Source organism: Carassius auratus, chromosome 25, assembly GCF_003368295.1.
Source record: "Carassius auratus strain Wakin chromosome 25, ASM336829v1, whole genome shotgun sequence".
Taxonomy (NCBI): domain Eukaryota; kingdom Metazoa; phylum Chordata; class Actinopteri; order Cypriniformes; family Cyprinidae; genus Carassius; species Carassius auratus.
In genome coordinates, this window is record NC_039267.1 from 16,384,382 (window position 1) to 16,407,138 (window position 22,757).

Here is a 22,757-nt window from a genome sequence, read left to right on the forward strand (position 1 = left end):
CACCAAAGACGCGAAGACGCCGTTTTCAGATTTATCCGCTTTGGAGAGCGTTTTCCAAAAGCTACGTTTTCGTTGACTTAAAACGGCATTTCAGTGTGGACGGAAGGCCAAAACGGAGAGAAAATATACGTTTTCAAACCAAAACGTATTAGTGTGGATATGGCCTTCTTATCCCAGTAGAACTTTTGTTGTGAATGGAGCAACATAATTTGACCAAAATACCTCTGAAATGAATTGTTCAAGGGGAGCTGGTGTATCAGGCACAATCTCCGGATGAAGGAGCCCTGGTTACTGCTGCACGCAACTTCGGCTTCGTTTTTCGCTCCAGAACTCCAGAAACCATCACTTTATATGAGATGGGTCACGCGGTCACCTATCAGCTGCTGGCTATCTTAGACTTCAACAATGTACGGAAGAGAATGAGCGTTATTGGTATGTTCTGGTCGTCTCTTATTAGTTTTATTATGGGATGTTTTAAGGATTTGCATGTCTGTTCGTTTTAAACACAGTCACAGTCTAGTATTTTTATCATACCTTTAATATTTCACAAAAGCTATGAATCATCCTTGATGTATTTCTTTTTATGGGTCTGTATGCATAATTCATTCTTCCACAGAGAGGATTCAATGGCTGTCCGGTCTGTTTAAACAGTTTTATTGTATATTTATTAGTTCTCCGAAACAATAAACCGTGATTAATCGCATCTAAAATAAAGGTTTTCATTTACAAAATATGTGTGCGTCTACTGTGTTTTTATTTATTATGTATATATAAATACACACACATGCATTAAATATTTTGAAAATATTTACATGTACAGTATATATATTTATATTAGTATATTTTATAATATATAAAATATATTTAATATATAAACATAACATATTTGTATTTATATATACATAATAAATATACATAGTGTGCACTCATATATTATGTATACAAAAACTTTGATTTTGGATGTGATTAATTGTTTGACAGCACTAATACTTAGACATTTATAAGTAGCGCTCTCATTTCTTGTCTCTTCCGCAGTGAGGAACCCAAAGGGGCAGTTAAAGCTTTACTCAAAAGGAGCCGACACAATACTCTTCGACAGGCTGGACCCGTCTAATGAAGAGCTTATGTTTACTACCTCAGAGCACCTTAATGTAAGTCTTTATTGCTAAGCTATTCTTCCTTTTTCGGCAGTAAAGCAATGTTTTTCCACATGTTTTGTGGTAAAACTGGTTATTTTGATTTAGTACCTTTGGAGTATCGTGCTTTTTTGGATGTGATGCCATGTAAATGCCATGTTTGAGGCGTTTATGATGGTAATACCATGTTTTTTGGCATATATTATAGTAATATCATGTTATTAGAATGCAGCACAATGGTAATACTGTGTTTTTACCACATGTACTGTGATAATGCTCTTCTGTTTGGACACAGTACTATTGTAAAACCATGCTGTTTGGCATTTACCATGGTAATACTTAGTTTTTGGATGTGATAGCATGGAAAGACCATATTTTTGGGTTTTATAATGTAGTACTATCCTGTTATTAGGACACAATAACATTGTAAAACCATGTTATTTAGCATTTATTCTGGAAATCTTTTGTTGTTTCCATATGTACCGGGGTAGTACTATGTTATTTGGTTGCTTTAGCATGGTAAAACTATGTTGTTTCGGCATTTACCATAATAATACCATTGTTATGAAAGCGATAACATGGAAAGACCATGTTTCGAGGCATTAACCGTAGCAATACAATTGTATTTGGGCATTTACTGTAGTAAAACCATGTGGTCGTGTGGTAAAATTTTACTGTCAGGCATTTTATAATGGTAATACAATGTTATTTGGATGATATACCATAGTAAGATGGTGTTTAGAGTAATTTGCCATGGCAATACCATGTTTAAGGCATGTACTATACTAATGCCATGTTATTTTATTGCATTACCGTGGTAAAAAACATTTTGTTGGGCATTCACCATGTTGTTTAGATGTGATTCCATGGTAAAACCATGTTGTAGGGCATTTACAATGGTATACCAAGTTTTTGGGCATGTATGATACCATGTTATTTACCATGGTGATACTATATTTGAATGCAGTATCATGGTAAATCCATGTTGTTGGATACTTACCATAGTAAAACCATGGTATTTGAATGCAATACCATAGCAAACCCATGTTTTTTGGCCTTTACCATAATAATACCATGGTAATTTCACGATAGTCTATGTACTTTTTAGTGTTTGAAGTTAACCTTGGTATATGCCCACTTTGGCCTAATTCAGGTTTCAATGAAAACCTAAAAAAATAATACTTCTAAACAAAACCAGATCATAAGCTTCAAATCCGCAGGTTCTTGTTTTTTTCAAGTCTTTTCATTCTGTTGGTTTGTTCCTTCACTCATTGTCTCAGTTATTGAAGCGCTTGAGAACTGTGACACACAGCATTCCACATCACAAATTACAGTGTCAGAATGGCACAATCGCTGCAAACAAGTCTAATTTTCTCCTTGGCTAAAAGCTCGGTCTTAGAAGAGATGGGTTTTATTTTATTCAGATTAATTCCATTAAGGTTCTTGTGGATGTTTCAGATGGAAAATACTCAATACAAACACATTTTCTGGCTCCAAGCAGTGTGATTCATTATTGTCCTTGCCTGAACTTATACAGCTACTTCAACAATCTATGAAGAACACCATGAGATTCTCCTCAGAAAATCATTTTTATCTAATAATATAATCAGTGAAATCAAACCACATTTAAAGAAAGAATAACACATCAGACAAGCATATTGTCTTCAGCTCGATTGGTCGGTCTAAAAGTAGCTTATAGGCCGTAACTTATTATGAGACTATTATAAGATGATGTCCATCATTCATGTCTCATTTACAGCTTTCTGTGGTTCCTCAAAGAGCAATCAGACTGACGTCACTGGAGAAGCTATGCTAGCGAGGTATAAATAGCATGCTTTCAGAAGCTGATGGATAACGACTGCAAACAGAAAGAAGATGCTTTCACTGATTAGATCAAAGAACTGTGTAGCACTGAAGAAACTTTTACAGCACTGATTGGGTTTCAATTTTCATGGTGAGAGATAAATGAATTTCCATTGTTTCTGTGACAGGAGTTTGCCGGGGAGGGTTTGAGAACATTAGCGCTGGCGTACAAAGACCTGGATGAAGATATGTTTGACGAATGGATGAAGAAACTGCTGTTTGCCAGCACGGCACTGGAGAACAGAGAAGAAAAACTCGGGGCTCTGTATGAAGAAATAGAGCAGGGCATGATGGTAAATGTGACTTCGCACTGATGGTTCCGTGAAGAACCTTTAACACCAATGGTACCTTTAGGTTCTTTATAGTTACAAAAGTTTTTTTAAGATCATTAAACTGTTCTTCACACTAAGAAAATAATGGTTCTTTTAAAAACTGATGACAGTAGGGTTTATTGGGGAACCAAAAATGGTTCCTCTATGGCAGGGGTTCCCAAACTTTTTAACTCACAGCCCTCACAACCAAACAAATATATTTCTGCCGCCCACTATTTTTTTTTAAATAAACCCGCTATTTGTGTCAGGCAGGTAAATCCCATTTTCACCAATTGTGTGAAGGTTTTCCAGCCACACATAGCACTAGTCAATTTTAGAATTATTTTTGTTAAGGTTTATTTTGAGTCTTTTCAGAGTCAGGCTTACTTGTAGATGAATAAACGTCTGTATTTGTCCTTTTCAGCGATGGTGTTGACAACCATTTATCAAGTTTAAATCTGTTGTAGCATGTAAACAGCAAAAATATGCTAGATAAACTGGGGTGCATTTCCAAAAAGCATGGATGCTAACCTGTATTGCAACCAACAAAGTTGCTAACTTAGCAACTTAAACTTAACCCCCCCCCCCCCCCCAAAAAAATTTTTTTTAAATTGTTGTCATTAATCTCTTACCCACATTTCGTTCCAAACCCGTAAAAGCTTCGTTCGTCTTTGGAACACAATTTAAGATATTTTGGATGAAAACCAGGAGGGCTGTGACCGTCCCATTGACTGCCAAGTAAAGAACAGTGTTAAGGTCCAGAAAACTATGAAAAGCATCGTCAGAATAGTCCATCTGCCATCAGTGGTTCAACCGGAACGTTACGAAGCGACAAGAATACATATGTATGCAAAGAAAACAAAAATAACGATTTTGTTCAAAAATGTGTCTCCTCTGTGTCACTCCTGTATCAATTTCTTTTCAAGAGTTTAAGATGATTGTTTTGTTTGGTTACAGGAAATGTAACTTTTTTGCTTTTGAAACAAACATGTCTCTCATTTTCCTGAAGCTGCTTGGTGCTACAGCCATAGAGGACAAACTTCAGGAAGGAGTTCCAGAGACTATCGCCTGTCTGACCTTGGCCAACATCAAGATCTGGGTGCTCACCGGGGACAAGCTAGGTAACCAGTGCTAACGAGAACATGTAGGATTCATCGAAGACGGCTCAAACTTAATTGAGACACATTCTAACTGTCTCACACAACATAATGAAGAATCGTTCCTGTTATGGTTGCAGAGACGGCAATGAACATCGGCTACTCCTGCAGCATGCTCCGAGACGACATGAACGAGGTGTTTATAATCTCAGGTCACACCACGCTTGAGGTTCAACAGGAGCTCAGGTGACATTTCATTGTCTATTTCACGCATAAATCCAGACATATTTGTATTTAGACATTCACCCAAAAGTTTTTAGTGTAATCCAATTTGAATTGAGCCATTATTTGAGATTTGAAAATAACATATTTTTTTGTTTTGTGCACAGGATGGCTAAAGAGAGAATCATGGGACCTTGCAAAGACAAATTCAGCAGTGGCCTTGACATGGAAAAGACAGAACTGTACTCGAGTGACTCTGTCTTTGAAGAGACCATAATCGCAGAGTACGCTTTAATCATCAACGGACACAGTCTGGTAAGGGCTGAGGAGAATTTGACTTAATGACTTATTAGTCTTAATAATGTGGCGCTGAGCTCCTAACGACGGTCGTTCTGTTCCAACAGAACATTCAGTTCAGCATTATCCTTAAAAATAGGGGTTTTAAGGTAGAAAGTGGCTGGAATTGGTTTTGCCTGGATAAATGAGGCCAATGACATCAATCCAAAGCTCTAACAAATGAACTAAATTGAAAGACTTCTGCCAGCGCATGCCGAGAGCGTATAGATGGCACTGAATGTAAGGTATGTGTGTGTTGTTATCTGAAGGCTCATGCCCTGGAGGCAGACCTGGAGCAGATCCTGGTGGACGTGGCATGTCTGTGTAAGACGGTCATCTGCTGTCGGGTCACTCCGCTGCAGAAAGCTCTGGTGGTCGAGCTCATAAAGAGACACAAGAGAGCCGTCACTCTTGCCATCGGAGACGGAGCCAATGACGTCAGTATGATCAAGAGTAAGACACGACTAATGGCCTGCTAATCAATGCCAGATGATCTGTCTATCCATCCAGTCATCATATCTATCTATCTATCTATCTATCTATCTATCTATCTATCTATCTATCTATCTATCTATCTATCTATCTATCTATCTATCTATCTATCTATCTATCTATCTATCCATCTATCATCTTAATGCTCAGTGAGATCTGGTGCTTGTGATGTGTATGCCGTACGGCTGAAGTATTCAATGTAGATGCACTGCTGATCTAATAGAGTGGTTGCTATAGAAATATGCTGGCCTTTTTGATCTGTAAGGATGTGTGATGTGTGTATACTGTCTCTGCTCTCCCCAGCGGCCCACATTGGCGTGGGCATCAGCGGACAGGAGGGGATGCAGGCGGTGTTGGCCTCTGATTATTCCTTCGCTCAGTTTCGCTACCTGCAGCGCCTCCTGCTCGTCCACGGCCGCTGGTCCTACCACCGCATGTGCAACTTCCTCTGCTACTTCTTCTACAAGAACTTCGCCTTCACACTGGTTCATTTCTGGTACGGATTCCTCTGTGGATTCTCTGCCCAGGTAAAACCTTGTCTTGCTTCAGACTGGATGGAATATGCATGTGATCTCAATTTAAGATCATGAATGATATGTTTTTCTCTTTATAGACGGTATACGACCAGTGGTTCATCACACTCTTCAACATTGTCTACACCTCACTTCCTGTTCTGGCTATGGGGCTGTTTGATCAGGTAAGCCTAGTCTAGGTGTCAGTTTTTGGTGCATTGTGTAGCCCAACTTTTAACATAAAATCTGTTGATTTTGCAGGATGTGAACGAGCAGTACAGTTTACGCTTTCCAAACCTGTACAGACCTGGGCAACTGAACCAGCTCTTTAACAAGAGGAAGTTCTTCACCTGTACTCTGCAGGGGGTCTGTACCTCATTTATCCTCTTCTTCGTCCCATATGGAGCCTTCTTGACCGCTGTCCGGGATGACGGCGCCCTCATCTCTGATCAACAGGCTTTCGCGGTAACCATAGCAACCTCTTTGGTCATTGTGGTCAGTGTCCAGGTGAGACAATTTAACAACTGTGCCTGTTTCCTCAATCCATTCAAATACTTTAGAAACAAAGGACAGTACAGGACATAAGGGTTATGTAAAGTGTTTAACTTTACATTGCAATCTCTCTCTCTTTATATATTTATATATCATTGAAGAAATATAATTTAAGAAATAAAACTGTATAAAGATTGTGTATAAGGTGCTATAATCATAAAGATTTTGTATTTAATTTGAAAAAAATTATAAAATATTATAACGCAAATAATATTAAAAGGATAGTTCACTCAAAATTGAAAATTACCCCATGATTTACTCCTAGATGTATATGACTTTCTTCTTTCAGACGAATAAAAAAATGCCCTGGATCTTTCAAACTTTATAATAGCATTGAATGGGTGATATTTTTCAATAGTCCTAAAGAAGTTCAATAAAGCACATCCATCATAAAAAGTGCCCCACATGGTTCGGTAAGGTTAGTAAAGTCCTTCTGAAGAAAATCAATGAGTTTTTGTAAGCAAAATATCCTTTTTTTAAACTTTTTGGGTGAACTATCCCTTTAATGCTATATATATATATATATATATATATATATATATATATATATATATATCGTTAAATAAAAAAGAAGCCTAAATTAGTGTTAGGAATATTGAATTTTGTTTCAGATTGGGCTTGACACCAACTACTGGACCGCAGTTAACCACTTCTTTATCTGGGGAAGTCTAGCCGTTTACTTTGCGATCCTTTTCGCAATGCACAGCGACGGCATTTTTACCATATTCCCAAACCAGTTTCCTTTCATAGGTAAGAATGTAAATGGGTTTATAGGTGCACTGATTTTTTTTTGTAATTATTATTATTGTTTAGTCAGCTATATTTGTATTTAAATTCCTAAAAACAAGACTGACACCTACTGGTGTGGATGCAGCATCGCATTTAGATGCCATTGTGAAAACCAGATGCTCAGGCTATTTTTTATCAATGAATATGTCATTGTACAACCAAAACTGTCAGATATTAAATTTAAATTAAATTACAGTTATGCATTTAGCAGACGCTTTTATCCAAAGTGACTTACAAGTGAATTCAGGCTATCAGTTTTTACCTATCATGTGTTCCCGGGGAATCGAACCCACAACCTTGCACTTGAAAAGGCAGTGCTCTACCAATTGAGCTACAGGAACACTAGATATAAAGAGCTGCGATGATTATATCAGCCTAGATCCCTTGACAAATACCTATAGAAAAAAAAACATGGAAATATCTTGAGCTAGTGTTGACCACAGGCCTTATTTCAAGCATCAAACCCCCACTGATCTGGGAACAATAAATCATCACAGAGTTTTTACTGTTATTATTGAAGTTAACCATATTGTGTTTGACTGTAGGTACTGCACGTAACTCTCTGAATCAGAAGATTGTGTGGCTGGTCATCCTCCTCACCACAGTCGTGTGTATAATGCCCATGGTGGCTGTCCGGTTCATCAAGGCTGATCTCTATCCAACACACACTGACAAGGTTACTACATAAACACTTGAACTGTACAGTGGGAATTAAAAATTAATAATATGCCCTTTTACTATTGATTGTAATTTATGTCAAAAGCGTTTTCCTTCCCATAGGTGCGTTTACTTCAGCAGGCCTCTAGGAGGCAGGGTCCTCAAGAGCAGAACCTCAGGAGAGTCCGCAGGACGAGTTCTCGACGCTCGGCGTACGCTTTCGCCCACCAGCAGGGATACGGAGAACTCATCACCTCCGGCAAGAACATGAAGGTACCCACATCCTCCACTTCCACATACCCACTGTCCTCGCCCACAAGAGGCACCAGCTTGGTGAAAAACAGCGGAGTGAGCAGCACAACCGATGCGGCAGAGACCGGCAGCACTGGATTTAGGAGGGAAAGTGACCAAAACCAAGAGGTAACGGTGGAAGACTTGGAGGACAGATAAAGGAGCGTTTATCTTCCTTTACACAAGGAAGAGGAATTAGCGCCTGTCTTCAATGTGAGAAAATGATAATGGATTGTGAGCAAACACACTCTAGGCACGACTAGACTATGGGAGGGCTAGACATGCACAGGAGACTACAAAGAGCTAGCACAGTGAAGCACAGATAACACTCAAAGTTTTCTCAAAGGCATCCGTTTGAATTTGAAAATGAACCTGAGATTCGTTTAAATTTCAATTTGTATTTTCACCTCTTCTGGCACAAATCCAAGTTCAATGTTTTTGTATTTCGAGTTTTAGGAACTTGCTTTTATGCTTTTGCATGGAAGCTTGTTTCTGCCACAGGATATAAGAATAAAAAGGTAATTGTGACTTTTTATGTCACAATTCAGACTTTTTCTTTGTCATTTTGAATTAATTAATCTCACATATATCTCGCAATTGTAAGAAAAAAATCTCAATTGATACAAAAGTAAGAAAAGATAAGTCGGATTTGTGAGGTTATTTCGCAATTGCAAGAAAAATTTTTAAATTGAGATTAAGCCGCAGTTACTTCTTTTATATTTAATTCTGACAAAAAAAAAAATCGGAGTAGCAAAATGTAAATCTAGAATTCTGAGAATTATTTTTCCTCGCAATTCTGCATTTATATCTTGCAATTTTAACTTTTTTGTACATCTTGAAATTCTGCATTTTTCTCAGAATTCTGAGCTTACATCCCACAATTCTGTTTTTTTTTCTCGCAATTGTGAGAAAAAAAAAGTCAGAATTGCAAGATGTTATGATTTTAGTCAGAAATGTGATATGTTGTCTTGCAATTACATTGCAATTACACTACAAATTGTGAGATAAAGCAGCAGTTAGTTTTTTATAATTAGTTCAATGACACAAACAAAAAAAAGAATTGCACAATGTAAACTTAGAATTCGGAGAAAAAGTCAGAATTGTGAGATACTGTATAAACTCAAAGTTTTTAAGAAGAAAAAAAAGTATAATATTTTTCATCATCCCCCAGGAAAAGAAATCAGAATTTAGAATTGTTAGAAAAAGTTGCATATATCCGTTTATTTATTTATTTTTAATTCCACTGCAGAAATTGCCTTCGATATGCGAATGATTCAGGCATTGAACCAATAAATTCAACTTGAGTTTATGTTCAACACATGACATCATTCTAACAATACTAATAAAGCATAAGGGAGTAAACATGTACACGTATGTGAAATAATACCTCTTATGTTGTTGTAAACACTGATGCAGCCAGTGGTTTAGGATTATAAATGCATTGCATATTAAATATGGATTTGTTTAAAGACCTGGAAGTTGCATCACAGATACCTATTCTCAGTTTACTAAAAATGCACCCAAATGCATCAACCAAATGCATCCTGGAGGAGTAGTAACACTTAGACATGGGGGTAAGTGAATAATAACAACATTTTTGGGTGGAGTAACCCTTTAAATTGGTTTTAAAAGGTTTTAAAATGCCAGATTTTATTTTAAATATACCTTTTTTAAAATAGAAAAACATTAAACAAAGTGTAAAAACATTCCACCCTTGCCAATGATTCAAACCGTAGTTAGTGCTTCTGCATGCAGCGCAGCGAACTGAGAATATTGAGTTTTTACGCAGTAAAAGTCGTGCCTTCCATCAAGCGAAAGACTGAAGCATTCACACGTTTATACTTTTGAATTCCACATGCATCCAATACAAAGGTCTATAAAGTGGGCATTTTTTTACTGTAACAGAAGGAATTTTTGTGCCTTTTTGTTTTCCTTTCATTAAAGGAAGTACTTTCAGTTGTCGAGTTGAATGTGTTGCCATTGTTTTTTTCTTTGATTCAGGCTGTTCATTGCCCTCATTGACTACATTAATGTAGATCATATTTTCTCTATAATTTATTTGACGAAGGGGATCGTGCAACATTACCTGTTTATGAATGTACAGCTGACATGTTAATTTAATGTGATCTTAAATATATTTATGACGAATGTATAAGATTTTCTGCTGTGCTACTTTGTCAACAAAGACCATGCAGATTCTTTATCGTTTTTATTTAAATGCATGGATTTTTATACAAGTCATTGTAATTTTTATATGATATGCATTAAATGGCCATTGTTGAGTTTATTTAAAAAGGAATGTTTGCGTTCATGTTTCAGATGTTTTACTCTCTTCAGATTCTTGAAATGAGTGGATTTAGTCAACGGAAATTCACCGAACAATGATCATTTCTCTAATGCCTTGACAACCTTAACTTGTCTATATAAAGAACAGAGTGCTTTCTTCATTCTTTTAAGACACACAGAGTACAAATGTTTCCCTTTCATCATATGTGCCATTATACATGCCACCTCCTGCTTCCAAGGCCACAGACTCGAGTGTGTTGCTAAAGCGAGAGAAAACTGCTCCGCTTCTTTTCATTCCTCTATGATAATCGCCGTCCCTCCTCCCGGCCTTGTCACGAATAAACTCTGCTTCTCCAGAGCAGCTCGACGGCCGTCAGGCACGCAATACTGCTCTCTCACTGTTTGGAGAAAAGAATCTATTCGTTCTCTGGGTACCATGGAAACTGTGCAGCCTCCCCATCCTGCTCTGGTTAGCCTCGACCCCACGGCACCCGCCTGCCTGTGAAGAGAGCAGCAAGATGTGGCTAAAACACTAGTTCATTAGACAGACTCGCCAATCTCCATAAGCCTGACTCATTCAGCTCAAACTATTTCAGCATCATGTAATAAATTACTGGTCAAAAGTTAGATTTTTATATGGTTCTGAAAGAAGTGTCTTATGCTCACCAAGGCTGAATTTATTTGATTACATTTTACAGAACTGTAATATTGAGAAATATTGTTACAATTTATTAAAACGGTTTTCTTTTTAAATATAATGTGCCATAAAATGTAGTCTATTCCTGTGATCAAAGCTTTAGTGTCACATGATCCTTCAGAAATCATCTGATATGCTGATCAATAAACATTTGTGGAAACCGTGATGCATTAGATCAGAAGGTTCAATAGAATAGATATATTTGTGTAAGTATATAAATGTACTGTATATCTCTAAATAGAAGGTCCTTTTCTTACTTGACACAATTTTGAATGGTAGTGCATCATGGTTTGCCAATAAATATTAAGCAGCAGTAAATGTTTTTAACATTGATAATGTTAAAAAATGTTTCTTAAGCAGATCAGCGTATTAGTCTGGTTTCTGAAGGATCATGTGACACTGAAGACTGGAGGAATGATGCTGAAAATTCAGCTTTGATCACAGAAATAAATTCCATTTGACAATATATTCAGAAAGAAAACAGGAATTTTCAATTGTAATAATATTTCACAATATTACTGTTTTTACTGTATTTTTGATCAAGTAAATGCAGCCTTGGTGAGCAGAAGTGACTTATTTCTGACCAGTAGTGTACATGGGACAGAAATTAAAATGCATATTAAGAGAAACATGTTTTATATAATATTGTAAAGTGTATGTGTGAAACGGCATGTCCAGCTGGTCTCACTCACAGACATGTGTCCACCAGCTGGTCCAGCTCAGGGCAGCTACATTCGGCTTCGGTTCATCAGATCGCCCAGCTGAGCGACAGCGCTGGCAGGGGAAGAGTCACACACAGCCTTAAACTGCAGGACACACGCAGCCTCGCCGTACACGTGCATGGCACGCTGGTACAATTTACAATGAGTCGCTGAGGTAAAAACAGAAGAGGTCTGTCTGAGTAATCATATATATGGGCCATGCAAACTGCTGTCCCACAACCAAAAAACACATCTAAAAAGCATTTAAGTATTTCAATCTTAGGTGTTTATTAAGATCTTTCCATCTGTTGAAACCCACAATAATATTTAACATTTTAGTAAGCTTGATATATATAAAATCATCATTTATTGGGTACTTTCAGTTGGGATGTGGCTGTCTCGAACCCTAACCCCTGAGTTTCAACTTATGAAAACTATATTTACAATTTATTTATTTATTTTTCATTGATGTTGTAAAAATAATCTTTTTGATTCTTTTAAAAAGTTAAGTTAAAAAAAATACTTATATTTTAATTGTAAATTATGAAAATTTATGTAAAAAAAAAAAAAAAGTGTCCCGCATTTTTCACGTCACTACCGAAAGTGTACGTTTTAGTCCATTGGCCGAGACTCATTTTAACTATAACCCTAAATTTATGATCAGGAAATATTCCAGTGTCCCTCTCTCTCATAACTACAAGATTAGAGGAGGTACATTTAAGGTCAACTGAAAAATTCAATTCAGTTTAATTCAAAAGTCTTAAAATCTGTGTGTAACGTTAAGGAACATCACTACCGAACACCTGTTTTTGCAATTAACCACACTTTTTTGTTAGTTATTTCATAATATTTAGTTTTTATATGTATACCACTGTTCAGAGCTCTTCTAGCTAACCATGTGCATATTCGCATCTTTGAGCTAGGTTCAAAAGTATCTAAAATTGTCACTACCAAAACATTTGGTTGAGGTTTGGTACTGACATCTTTTTTTTTTTTTTTTTTGTGTTATCCCATAGAATTGTCAATACTGAAACATGTCATCATTGTTTCAGTAGTGAGGAAAGGGAAAACATAATCCACATATTTTGAGGAAATAAACAAGATTTTAGTACAGTTATGCAATTTTATTGGATTTGAGTATGTTTAAGTAATGTGATGTGGACACTACCAAAGCATTATGGTCATTACCGAAAATGTGCTGTCACTACCGAAACATGGGAAGTTTTGTCAAATATAAAAGTTTACTGAATTACCAACTAAGATGTTATGATAGTTTTTGGTTGTACAGTATATTAAAATGAATGAATCCTAGACTTCGAAATCAGTATGATCAACTTTTTGCCTTTTACAAAGAAAATGTGGATTCAAAATACAACAAATCTCATAAATGACCCTTGAAATATTGATAAAAATGTAATTATTGATTAAAAAAAAAAACATTAGAAAATAGAAATGTTATATTTACAATTTAGATGCAAGCAAAATCTTAATAGGTCAATATAACCCTTCTAATTAAAATATTATTACTGTGTTTCGGTAATGACAAATTTGTGGAGAGGACAAATATTGCAAAACTTTATGAAATATGAGAATTAACTGCACAATTACTGGAAATTTGTACCTTGGACATTATACGTTTTGCAAACATTGAATAAATTTTTTCAAGACGTGTTCCAACTCCACTTTGGACCAGTTCTGTAGAATGGCCCATCCAGTATATACACATATATAGGACACACTTTACAGTAAGGTCCCATTAGTTAATGCATTACCTCCAGTTCTCAAATTCTTTTGTCAGCTGAACCCCTTAGATGTAAATTATATACTTAAACCCCTGAGATTTATAGTTAATATATCAAAATTAACTATATAATGTATAAAATAATTGAATATAATTTAACATTAAGTGTAAATCATAGTATTATCCCCAATATAAGCTAATATATGAGACTGTTTTCCCAATAAGACCAGGATGTATATATTAATAAAGTAAGTAGTGTTGATTTAGACTCACCTGCAGCTCCTTCTGCAGCTTTAGCAGACCACTCCAGTCCAGGCCGCGCGCCTCAGCCAGCATCTGCAGAGAACCATTACCATTTCCTACCATTAAAGGGACAGTTCACCCCAAAAATTCTGTCATTAATTACTCACTCACCCTCATGTGGTTCCAAACCTGTGAGACATTCATTCATCTTCGGGTGAGTAATTAATAACAGCATTTACATTTTTAGGTGAACATACTAATCCAAAATATCTAGAAAGTAGACTTAAATGAAAGCTAGAACAATTTTGGGGAAATTTCCTCCTGTGTTACCAGATACTTATTAGTGGCAAAGCACTGACGCTTATTATTATTAAACTTCTTCTGGATTTAAATCGACAGATTTATAGGTCTCAAAATCTGGTGCCAGTTTTTCAGAAGTGAATCATCATCTCAGCTGCTGCAGATGATCTCAAAACTCCTTTTTTACTGTCCTGAAAATTCCACGTACAGTACATTTGGTTAAAGCGCCACCTACTGGACATCATGTTAAACCCACTCCACTGTACATTATGTACACTACCTTTTAAAAGTCGGAGAAATCACATTAAATGTACGATGTTACAAAGATTTAGACTTCAAAATACACACTTTTTTTGTTTTTTTGTTCATCAAATAAACCTGGAAATCTTTAGATGCACAGCGTTAAATAAGAGTCCCTTTAAAAACTTTGCAGTTTATGAAATAAACTCATTGTATTCATGTTGGTTTTACATGGTTTAAAAAAACACACCATATTAAAATGTCATGTGGTGTAATAAAATAAAAACACCCTGAATACATATGAGAGTACACATTTTTAATGATCATATCAATATATATATATATATATACATGTATACAGTTGGAACACTTGATAATGCCCACAAAAAATATCCAAGTGAAATATATTTTATGTTTTTAAACTTGATTATCATAAAAAAAAAACATTCTGTCATTATTTTACATAAATTGTTTTTTTTTTTTGTGGTCACAAAAAAGAGGATCAGCTATTGACCCCAATACCAAAAATGAATCAAATGGCATATATTGAAAGAAGAAATATGAAACACATGGCTTACTGTCCCCTCCTCTGCGAGAAAAGAAATGGACTGATCCATTCCTAACCCCTCAGTGCCAATATAATAATAATAATTCCTTACATTTATATAGCGCTTTTCTAGGCACTCAAAGCGCTTTACATAGACAGGGGGTACCTCCTCATCCACCACCAGTGTGCAGCATCCACCTGGATGATGCGACGGCAGCCATATTGCGCCAGAACGCCCACCACACACCACACACCAGCTTACTGGTGGAGAGGAGACGGAGTGATGAAGCCAATCAGCGGATATGGGGATTGCTAGGAGGCCATGATGGTCAGAGGCCAATGGGCGAATTTTTTTAGCCAGGATGCCGAGGTCACACCTCTACTCTTTTCGAAAGACATCCTGGGATTTTTACTGACCACAGAGAGTCAGGACCTCGGTTTAACGTCTCATCCGAAGGACGGTGCTCGTTGACAGTATAGCGTCCCCATCACTACACTGGGGCGCTAGGACCCACACAGACCACAGGGTGAGCACCCCCTGCTGGCCTCACTAGCACCTCTTCCAGCAGCAACCTAGCTTTCTCAGGAGGTCTCCCATCCAGGTACTGACCAGGCTCAGCCCTGCTTAGCTTCAGTGGGAAACCGGTCTTGGGCTCCGGGGTGATATGGCTGCCGGCCATATCACCCTGGCCGGCAGCCAATATAACGCTCACACTGGGAACACGTCTCTGCAAGAGTCACCTGAAATCACATCAGTGCACATCTATGATCAGCAGCAGTTGTGTGTAATGCATGTAAGGGGGTTTACAGTAAGGGACACCTTAGACAGAGACTTCTGATTGGCCTCCGTCGAGACCAGAGCAGCACAGCACACCAGGGCACTGGAGCTGGACAGACCCGAGCTGGCCGGGATAGTCCCGTCTACCATACAACACATCCCTGCCAAAGAAGACAAGCTCAAGTGGTCAAGGGTCATACACCAGGTCAAGGGTCAAACGACTGCATGAAGCAAGTATGCATTACAAGTAATGTTAATCATCTCACCTGGATTCCTCTCACTCAAATGAGAATCATCTCTGTCAATGGAGATGCCATCCACAGACACTGTGAAATCCCTGAAATAAAGAAATAAGTAGGCAAGCTAGAATATGGAATATTATTCCCTCTATAGAATAAAAATACAAAAAGGTAATTGTGCCTTTAAACTCACAATTTTGACATTTTTTTTCTTTTGCAATTGCAAGTTTCTAACTTTCAATTCATACTTTGTAATTGCAAGATATAACCTCAAATGAGAAAATTTTAATTGGGAATTTACTGTATTACTGTATTATTAAAGTCTGAATTATTAAAAAAAAATGTCACAATTAGGCCTACCTTTTTTTACAAATATAGAGATATTTTCATTCTGAGGCAGAAATAAGTATATTTATGGAATCTTATTTTTGCCACATAATGAAAATATATTTTAAAAAAGGGGAGTAAGGGTGACTTTTCATCTCACAATTGTTTATACATATATATATATATATATATATATATATATATATATATATATAATCACAATTAATTAATTTACTTAACTTGCAAATGCAAGATAAAAACTTGCTTCTTAGGGAAAAAGTCTGAATTACACGGTCATAACACAATTGCAAGATATATAAATTAAATTTTACAAATATACAAAGTAAATTTTATTCTGTGGCAGAAATAAGTGTTCATAAAGTAAGTTAGTAGTTAAGTTTATCGATTATTATTTCAATCACAGAATAAAAATATGAAAAAAGGTAACTGTGACTTTTTATCCCACAATTTAGACTTTTTTTCTTGCATTGTGAATTTTAACTTTTTTTCTAAGGATTAAAAGTTTATATCTCATAATGGCAAATTATTAACTCACGATTCTGAATTTCTAATTAATAACTTGCAATTGTGATATATAAACATGCAATTCTAAAAAAAAATTACTTTTATATTCATTAAATAAGCTTACATAAAATTAAATAATAAATACATTTCTGCAAATAAATGTTACCAATGACATATTATTAAACTTATTTCTGTAATGAAGATATTTGGGCTCAGTGTTGGCCAGCTGGATTGCTATACTGCGGTCAAGCCAGCCGCCAAGTAGAAAAGCACGGTCAATCTAGCCGCCACGTTATTTCCAGGGTCGCGTATAAACTGCGTATTACGGTAATACCGTCAGAGAACTGATCTGAATGCAGTGCTCTTCCAGCGAACGCTACTTTTTTTCCCCAACACACAGCCGTTACTGTCTGATACTCTAATACTCATATTATAAAATAAGAACAATAATATATGCTTGCTGCATCCCTACATTCGAAAAGCTATAAAAATAAAAGTTCTAGAATGCACAGACCGGTTCCACCTCAGACAGAAAGTAGAGTGTCAGCTGCATGCTGCTGCATCTACTTTTAAAAATATATAAAAATAAAAGTTATAGATTGCACAGACCACTTTCACCTCAGATTGAGAGTACACCTTACCACAAAGTCAGCTGCATCGTTTCAGGACAGTCTGATGTGTACTTACAAAATAAGAGCCCCCCCAAATATCATAAATGAGATGCTGCATCTCTAATTTCAAAAATCTATAAAAATAAAAGTTATAGATTGCACAGACCACTTTCACCTCAGATTGAGAGTACACCTTGCCACAATGTCAGATGCATCGTTTCAGGACAGTCTGATGTGGAATTACAAAATAAGAGCCTCCCAAATCAAAAAAAAAAAATAACTGCTGCATCTCTACTTTCAAAAATGTATATAAAAAAAGTTATAGATTGCACAGGCCACTTTCACCGCAGATTGAGAGTACACCTTGCCACAATGTCAGCTGCATCGTTTCAGGACTGTCTGATGTGTAATTACAGAATAAGAGCCCCCCAAATATCATAAATGAGATGATGCATCTCTACATTCAAAAATCTATAAAAATAAAAGTTAGATTGCACAGGCCACTTTCATCTCAGATTGAGAGTACACCATCCCACAATATCAGCTGCATCGTTTCAGGACTGTCTGATATGGAATTACAAAATAAGAGCCCCCCAAATACCATAAATTAGATGCTTCATCTCTATTTTCAAAAATCTATAAAAATTCAAGTTATACATTGCACAGACCACTTTCACCTCAGATTGAGAGTACACATTCCCACAATATCAGCTGCATCGTTTCAGGCCTTCTGATGTGTACTTACAAAATAAGATAAGAGCCCCCCCAACTATCATAAATGACATGCTGCATCTCTACATTCAAAAATCTATAAAAATTAAAGTTATACATTGCACAAACCACTTTCACCTCAGATTGAGAGTACACCTTACCACAAAGTCAGCTGCATCGTTTCAGGACAGTCTGATTTGGAATTACAAAATAAGAGCCTCCCAAATCTCATAAATGAGATGCTACATCTCTATATTCAAAAATCTATACAAATTTAAGTTATACATTGCACAGACCACTTTCACCTCAGATTGAGAGTACACCTTACCACAATGTCAGCTGCATCGTTTCAGGACAGTCTGATGTGGAATTACAAAATAACAGCCTCCCAAATATCATAAATGAGATGCTGCATCTACTGTATTTCAGAAAATCTATAAAATGTAAAGTTATAGATTGCACAGGCCACTTTCACCTCAGATTTAGAGTACACCTAGCCAAAATGTCAGCTGCATCGTTTCAGGACTGTCTGATATGGAATTACAAAATAAGAGCCCCCCAAATACCATAAATTAGATGCTTCATCTCTATTTTCAAAAATCTATAAAAATTCAAGTTATACATTGCACAGACCACTTTCACCTCAGATTGAGAGTACACATTCCCACAATATCAGCTGCATCGTTTCAGGCCTTCTGATGTGTACTTACAAAATAAGATAAGAGCCCCCCCAACTATCATAAATGACATGCTGCATCTCTACATTCAAAAATCTATAAAAATTAAAGTTATACATTGCACAAACCACTTTCACCTCAGATTGAGAGTACACCTTACCACAAAGTCAGCTGCATCGTTTCAGGACAGTCTGATTTGGAATTACAAAATAAGAGCCTCCCAAATCTCATAAATGAGATGCTACATCTCTATATTCAAAAATCTATACAAATTTAAGTTATACATTGCACAGACCACTTTCACCTCAGATTGAGAGTACACCTTACCACAATGTCAGCTGCATCGTTTCAGGACAGTCTGATGTGGAATTACAAAATAACAGCCTCCCAAATATCATAAATGAGATGCTGCATCTACTGTATTTCAGAAAATCTATAAAATGTAAAGTTATAGATTGCACAGGCCACTTTCACCTCAGATTTAGAGTACACCTAGCCAAAATGTCAGCTGCATCGTTTCAGGACGGTCTGATGTGTAAGTACAAAATAAGAGCCTCTCAAATCTCATAAACAAGCTGCTTCAGCTCTACTTTCAAAATTATATATGAAAAAAATGTATAGATTGCACATGCCACTTTCACATCAGATTGAGAGTACACCTTACCACAATGTCAGCTGCATCGTTTCAGGACGGTCTGATGTGGAATTACAAAATAAGAGCCCCCAAATATCATAAATGAGATGCTACATCTCTATATAAAAAAATCTATACAAATTAAAGTTATACATTGCACAGACCACTTTCACCTCAGATTGAGAGTACACCTTGCCACAATGTCAGCTGCATCGTTTCAGGACAGTCTGATGTGTAATTACAAAATAAAAGCCTCCCACATCTAAAAAAAAACTGCTGCATCTCTACTTTCAAAAATGTATATTTAAAAAGAGTTATAGATTTCACAGACCACTTTCACCTCAGATTAAGAGTACACCTTCCCACAAAATCAGCTGCGTCGTTTCAGAACTGTCTGATGTGGAATTACAAAATAAAAGCCTCCCACATCTAAAAAAAAAACTGCTGCATCTCTACTTTCAAAAATGTATATTTAAAAAGAGTTATAGATTGCACAGACCACTTTCACCTCAGATTAAGAGTACACCTTCCCACAAAATCAGCTGCGTCGTTTCAGAACTGTCTGATGTGGAATTACAAAATAGGACCCCCCCCCCCCAAAAAAAAAATCTCATGAATGAGATTCTGCATCTCTATTTTCAAAAATGTATAAAAATTAAATTTTTAGATTGCACAGACTACATTCACCTCAGATTGAGAGTACACAATCCCAAGTGTCATCTCTGTCGTTTCAGGACTCTCTGATGTAGAATTTTACAAAATAAATGCAGAATATATACGTTTGAGCATCTCTACTTTCAAAAAGCTATAAAAATAAAAGTTCTAGGGTCCACATACCATTTTCAACTCAGATTAAGAGTACAACATCAACTACAAAAAGACATAATGTTCTGATGTTGAATTTCACACATAACATTTTTTAATTTTATAATAATTTAAGACTTTTCTTTCACATTTTTCACAAAACAGTGTTTATACTCAATTTAATCAAAACAATTTACCATTTACAACTATTAATAACAATTTAAAAGAACAACTGAACACTTCAAAAAAAAAAGAAAAAAAAGGAAAAAGAAAAAAGTTTGTTTTAATGAAACACTTTAAGAGCACAATATGCAGCTCCATGTGTTAGCTCTGGCCTGTTCCAGGTCTTCTTTGGCCATACCCAGGCACTTTTCATGGTACCACCTTTCACATGTGTCACATTGGATCTAGAAATGTATTAGTTGGAAATATCAGGGAACTGCTACAGTTTAATATTGCTATTGCTTTTCACTTTATCAGATGCAGCATCTCATTTATGATATTTGGGGGGCTCTTATTCTGTAATTACACATTAGACAGTCCTGAAACGATGCAGCTGACATTGTGGCAAGGTGTACTCTCAATATGAGGTGAAAGTGGTCTGTGCAATCTATAACTTTTTTTAATATACATTTTTGAATGTAGAGATGCAGCATCTTATTTTTGAGATTTGGGAGGGTTTTATTTTGTAATTCCAAATCAGACTGTCCTGAAACGATGCAGCTGACATTGTGGCAAGGTGTACTCTCAATCTGAAGTGAAGGTGGTCTGTGCAATCTATAACTTTTGTTTTTATAGATTTTTGAAAGTAGAGATGCAGCAGCTTGTTTATGAGATTTGGGAGGGTTTTATTTTGTAATTACACATCAGACTGTCCTGAAACGATGCAGCTGACATTGTGGCAAGGTGTACTCTCAATCTGAGGTGAAAGTGGTCTGTGCAATCTATAACTTTTGTTTTTATGGATTTTTGAAAGTAGAGATGAAGCAGTTTTTTATGAGATTTGAGAGACTCTTATTTTGTAATTACACATCAGACTGTCCTGAAACGATGCAGCTGACATTGTGGCAAGGTGTACTCTCAATCTGAGGTGAAAGTGGTGTGTGCAATCTATAACTTTTGTTTTTATGGATTTTTGAAAGTAGAGATGCAGCAGCTTTTTTATGAGATTTGGGAGGCTCTTATTTTGTAATTCCACATCAGACTGTCCTGAAACGATGCATCTGACATTGTGGCAAGGTGTACTCTCAATCTGAGGTGAAAGTGGTCTGTGCAATCTATAACTTTTATTTTTATAGATTTTTGAAATTAGAGATGCAGCATCTCATTTATGATATTTGGGGGGGCTCTTATTTTGTAAGTACACATCAGACTGTCCTGAAACGATGCAGCTGACTTTGTGGTAAGGTGTACTCTCAATCTGAGGTGAAAGTGGTCTGTGCAATCTATAACTTTTATTTTTATATATTTTTAAAAGTAGATGCAGCAGCATGCAGCTGACACTCTACTTTCTGTCTGAGGTGGAACCGGTCTGTGCATTCTAGAACTTTTATTTTTATAGCTTTTCGAATGTAGGGATGCAGCAAGCATATATTATTGTTCTTATTTTATAATATGAGTATTAGAGTATCAGACAGTAACGGCTGTGTGTTGGGGAAAAAAAGTAGCGTTCGCTGGAAGAGCACTGCATTCAGATCAGTTCTCTGACGGTATTACCGTAATACGCAGTTTATACGCGACCCTCGAAATAACGTGGCGGCTAGATTGACCGTGCTTTTCTACTTGGCGGCTGGCTTGACCGCAGTATTGCTATGGAGTCACTCACAGAAACTGCAGCGAGAATATTCTGCTCTATTGCCATTGGCAGCACAGCATAGCCACAATAATCAACATGCTCACCTAAAAATGATCAGATTTAATATCAGATGCAATGCTGATGGTATTAGTTGTTTTGTTCACAGCCCACATATCAAATGCACCCTCCCAGGAGCACAAGCAAAGAAAAGAGCCATTTGTATGTATTTTCCATGAAAAGGCTCTTTCAGTTTCTGCAACCTAACAAAAGATGACAGAAAACCGATTCAACGGTGTGCCTACGACAAAAAGACATGTACGTTTAAACTAAATAAATAGCGAGTGAGTTGATTCCATTCAAACGCAATCGAAGTTTTCCGAACAGCTTTCCGAAGTTTTCCGAACCTTCGCGACTCACCTTTCATTCCCACTGAAAAACACTTTGATTTCCGGAGGAACTGTGGTCATTGTGCGGATTTTAAGCTTTGTTTTGCAGTAAATACACTATTGCACGAGTTGACTGACACTGCACAAGTGCTGACTGTCAGCTGACTGTCACAACCGGATTCGTGAGTCAACACGGAAGACTCTGACACGAATCCCTCAAAGCCATTCACTGGATTCGGAATCACTCGGCAGGAATC

General features: G+C 36.6%; 1 protein-coding gene and 1 pseudogene across 2 annotated transcripts in view; one reads left to right on the top strand and one right to left on the bottom strand.

The window, feature by feature from the left end:
• LOC113043514 (phospholipid-transporting ATPase ID-like) overlaps positions 1-10,553 on the top strand; it is a 260,088-nt gene extending 249,535 nt beyond the window's left edge. For both annotated transcript variants that reach the window (XM_026202954.1, XM_026202955.1), the window contains exons 16-28: positions 244-432; positions 1,036-1,151; positions 3,128-3,292; positions 4,320-4,431; positions 4,548-4,653; positions 4,797-4,944; positions 5,235-5,418; positions 5,761-5,984; positions 6,071-6,154; positions 6,231-6,476; positions 7,133-7,271; positions 7,856-7,986; positions 8,091-10,553. In XM_026202954.1, the coding sequence (XP_026058739.1) occupies positions 244-432; positions 1,036-1,151; positions 3,128-3,292; positions 4,320-4,431; positions 4,548-4,653; positions 4,797-4,944; positions 5,235-5,418; positions 5,761-5,984; positions 6,071-6,154; positions 6,231-6,476; positions 7,133-7,271; positions 7,856-7,986; positions 8,091-8,417 (2,171 nt within the window). In that variant the 3' untranslated portion in view covers positions 8,418-10,553. The remainder of the gene's footprint in view (positions 1-243; positions 433-1,035; positions 1,152-3,127; positions 3,293-4,319; positions 4,432-4,547; positions 4,654-4,796; positions 4,945-5,234; positions 5,419-5,760; positions 5,985-6,070; positions 6,155-6,230; positions 6,477-7,132; positions 7,272-7,855; positions 7,987-8,090) is intronic.
• LOC113042857 (N-acetylgalactosamine kinase-like) lies at positions 10,550-22,722 on the bottom strand (annotated as a pseudogene).
• Between the last annotated feature and the right edge of the window lie 35 nt (positions 22,723-22,757).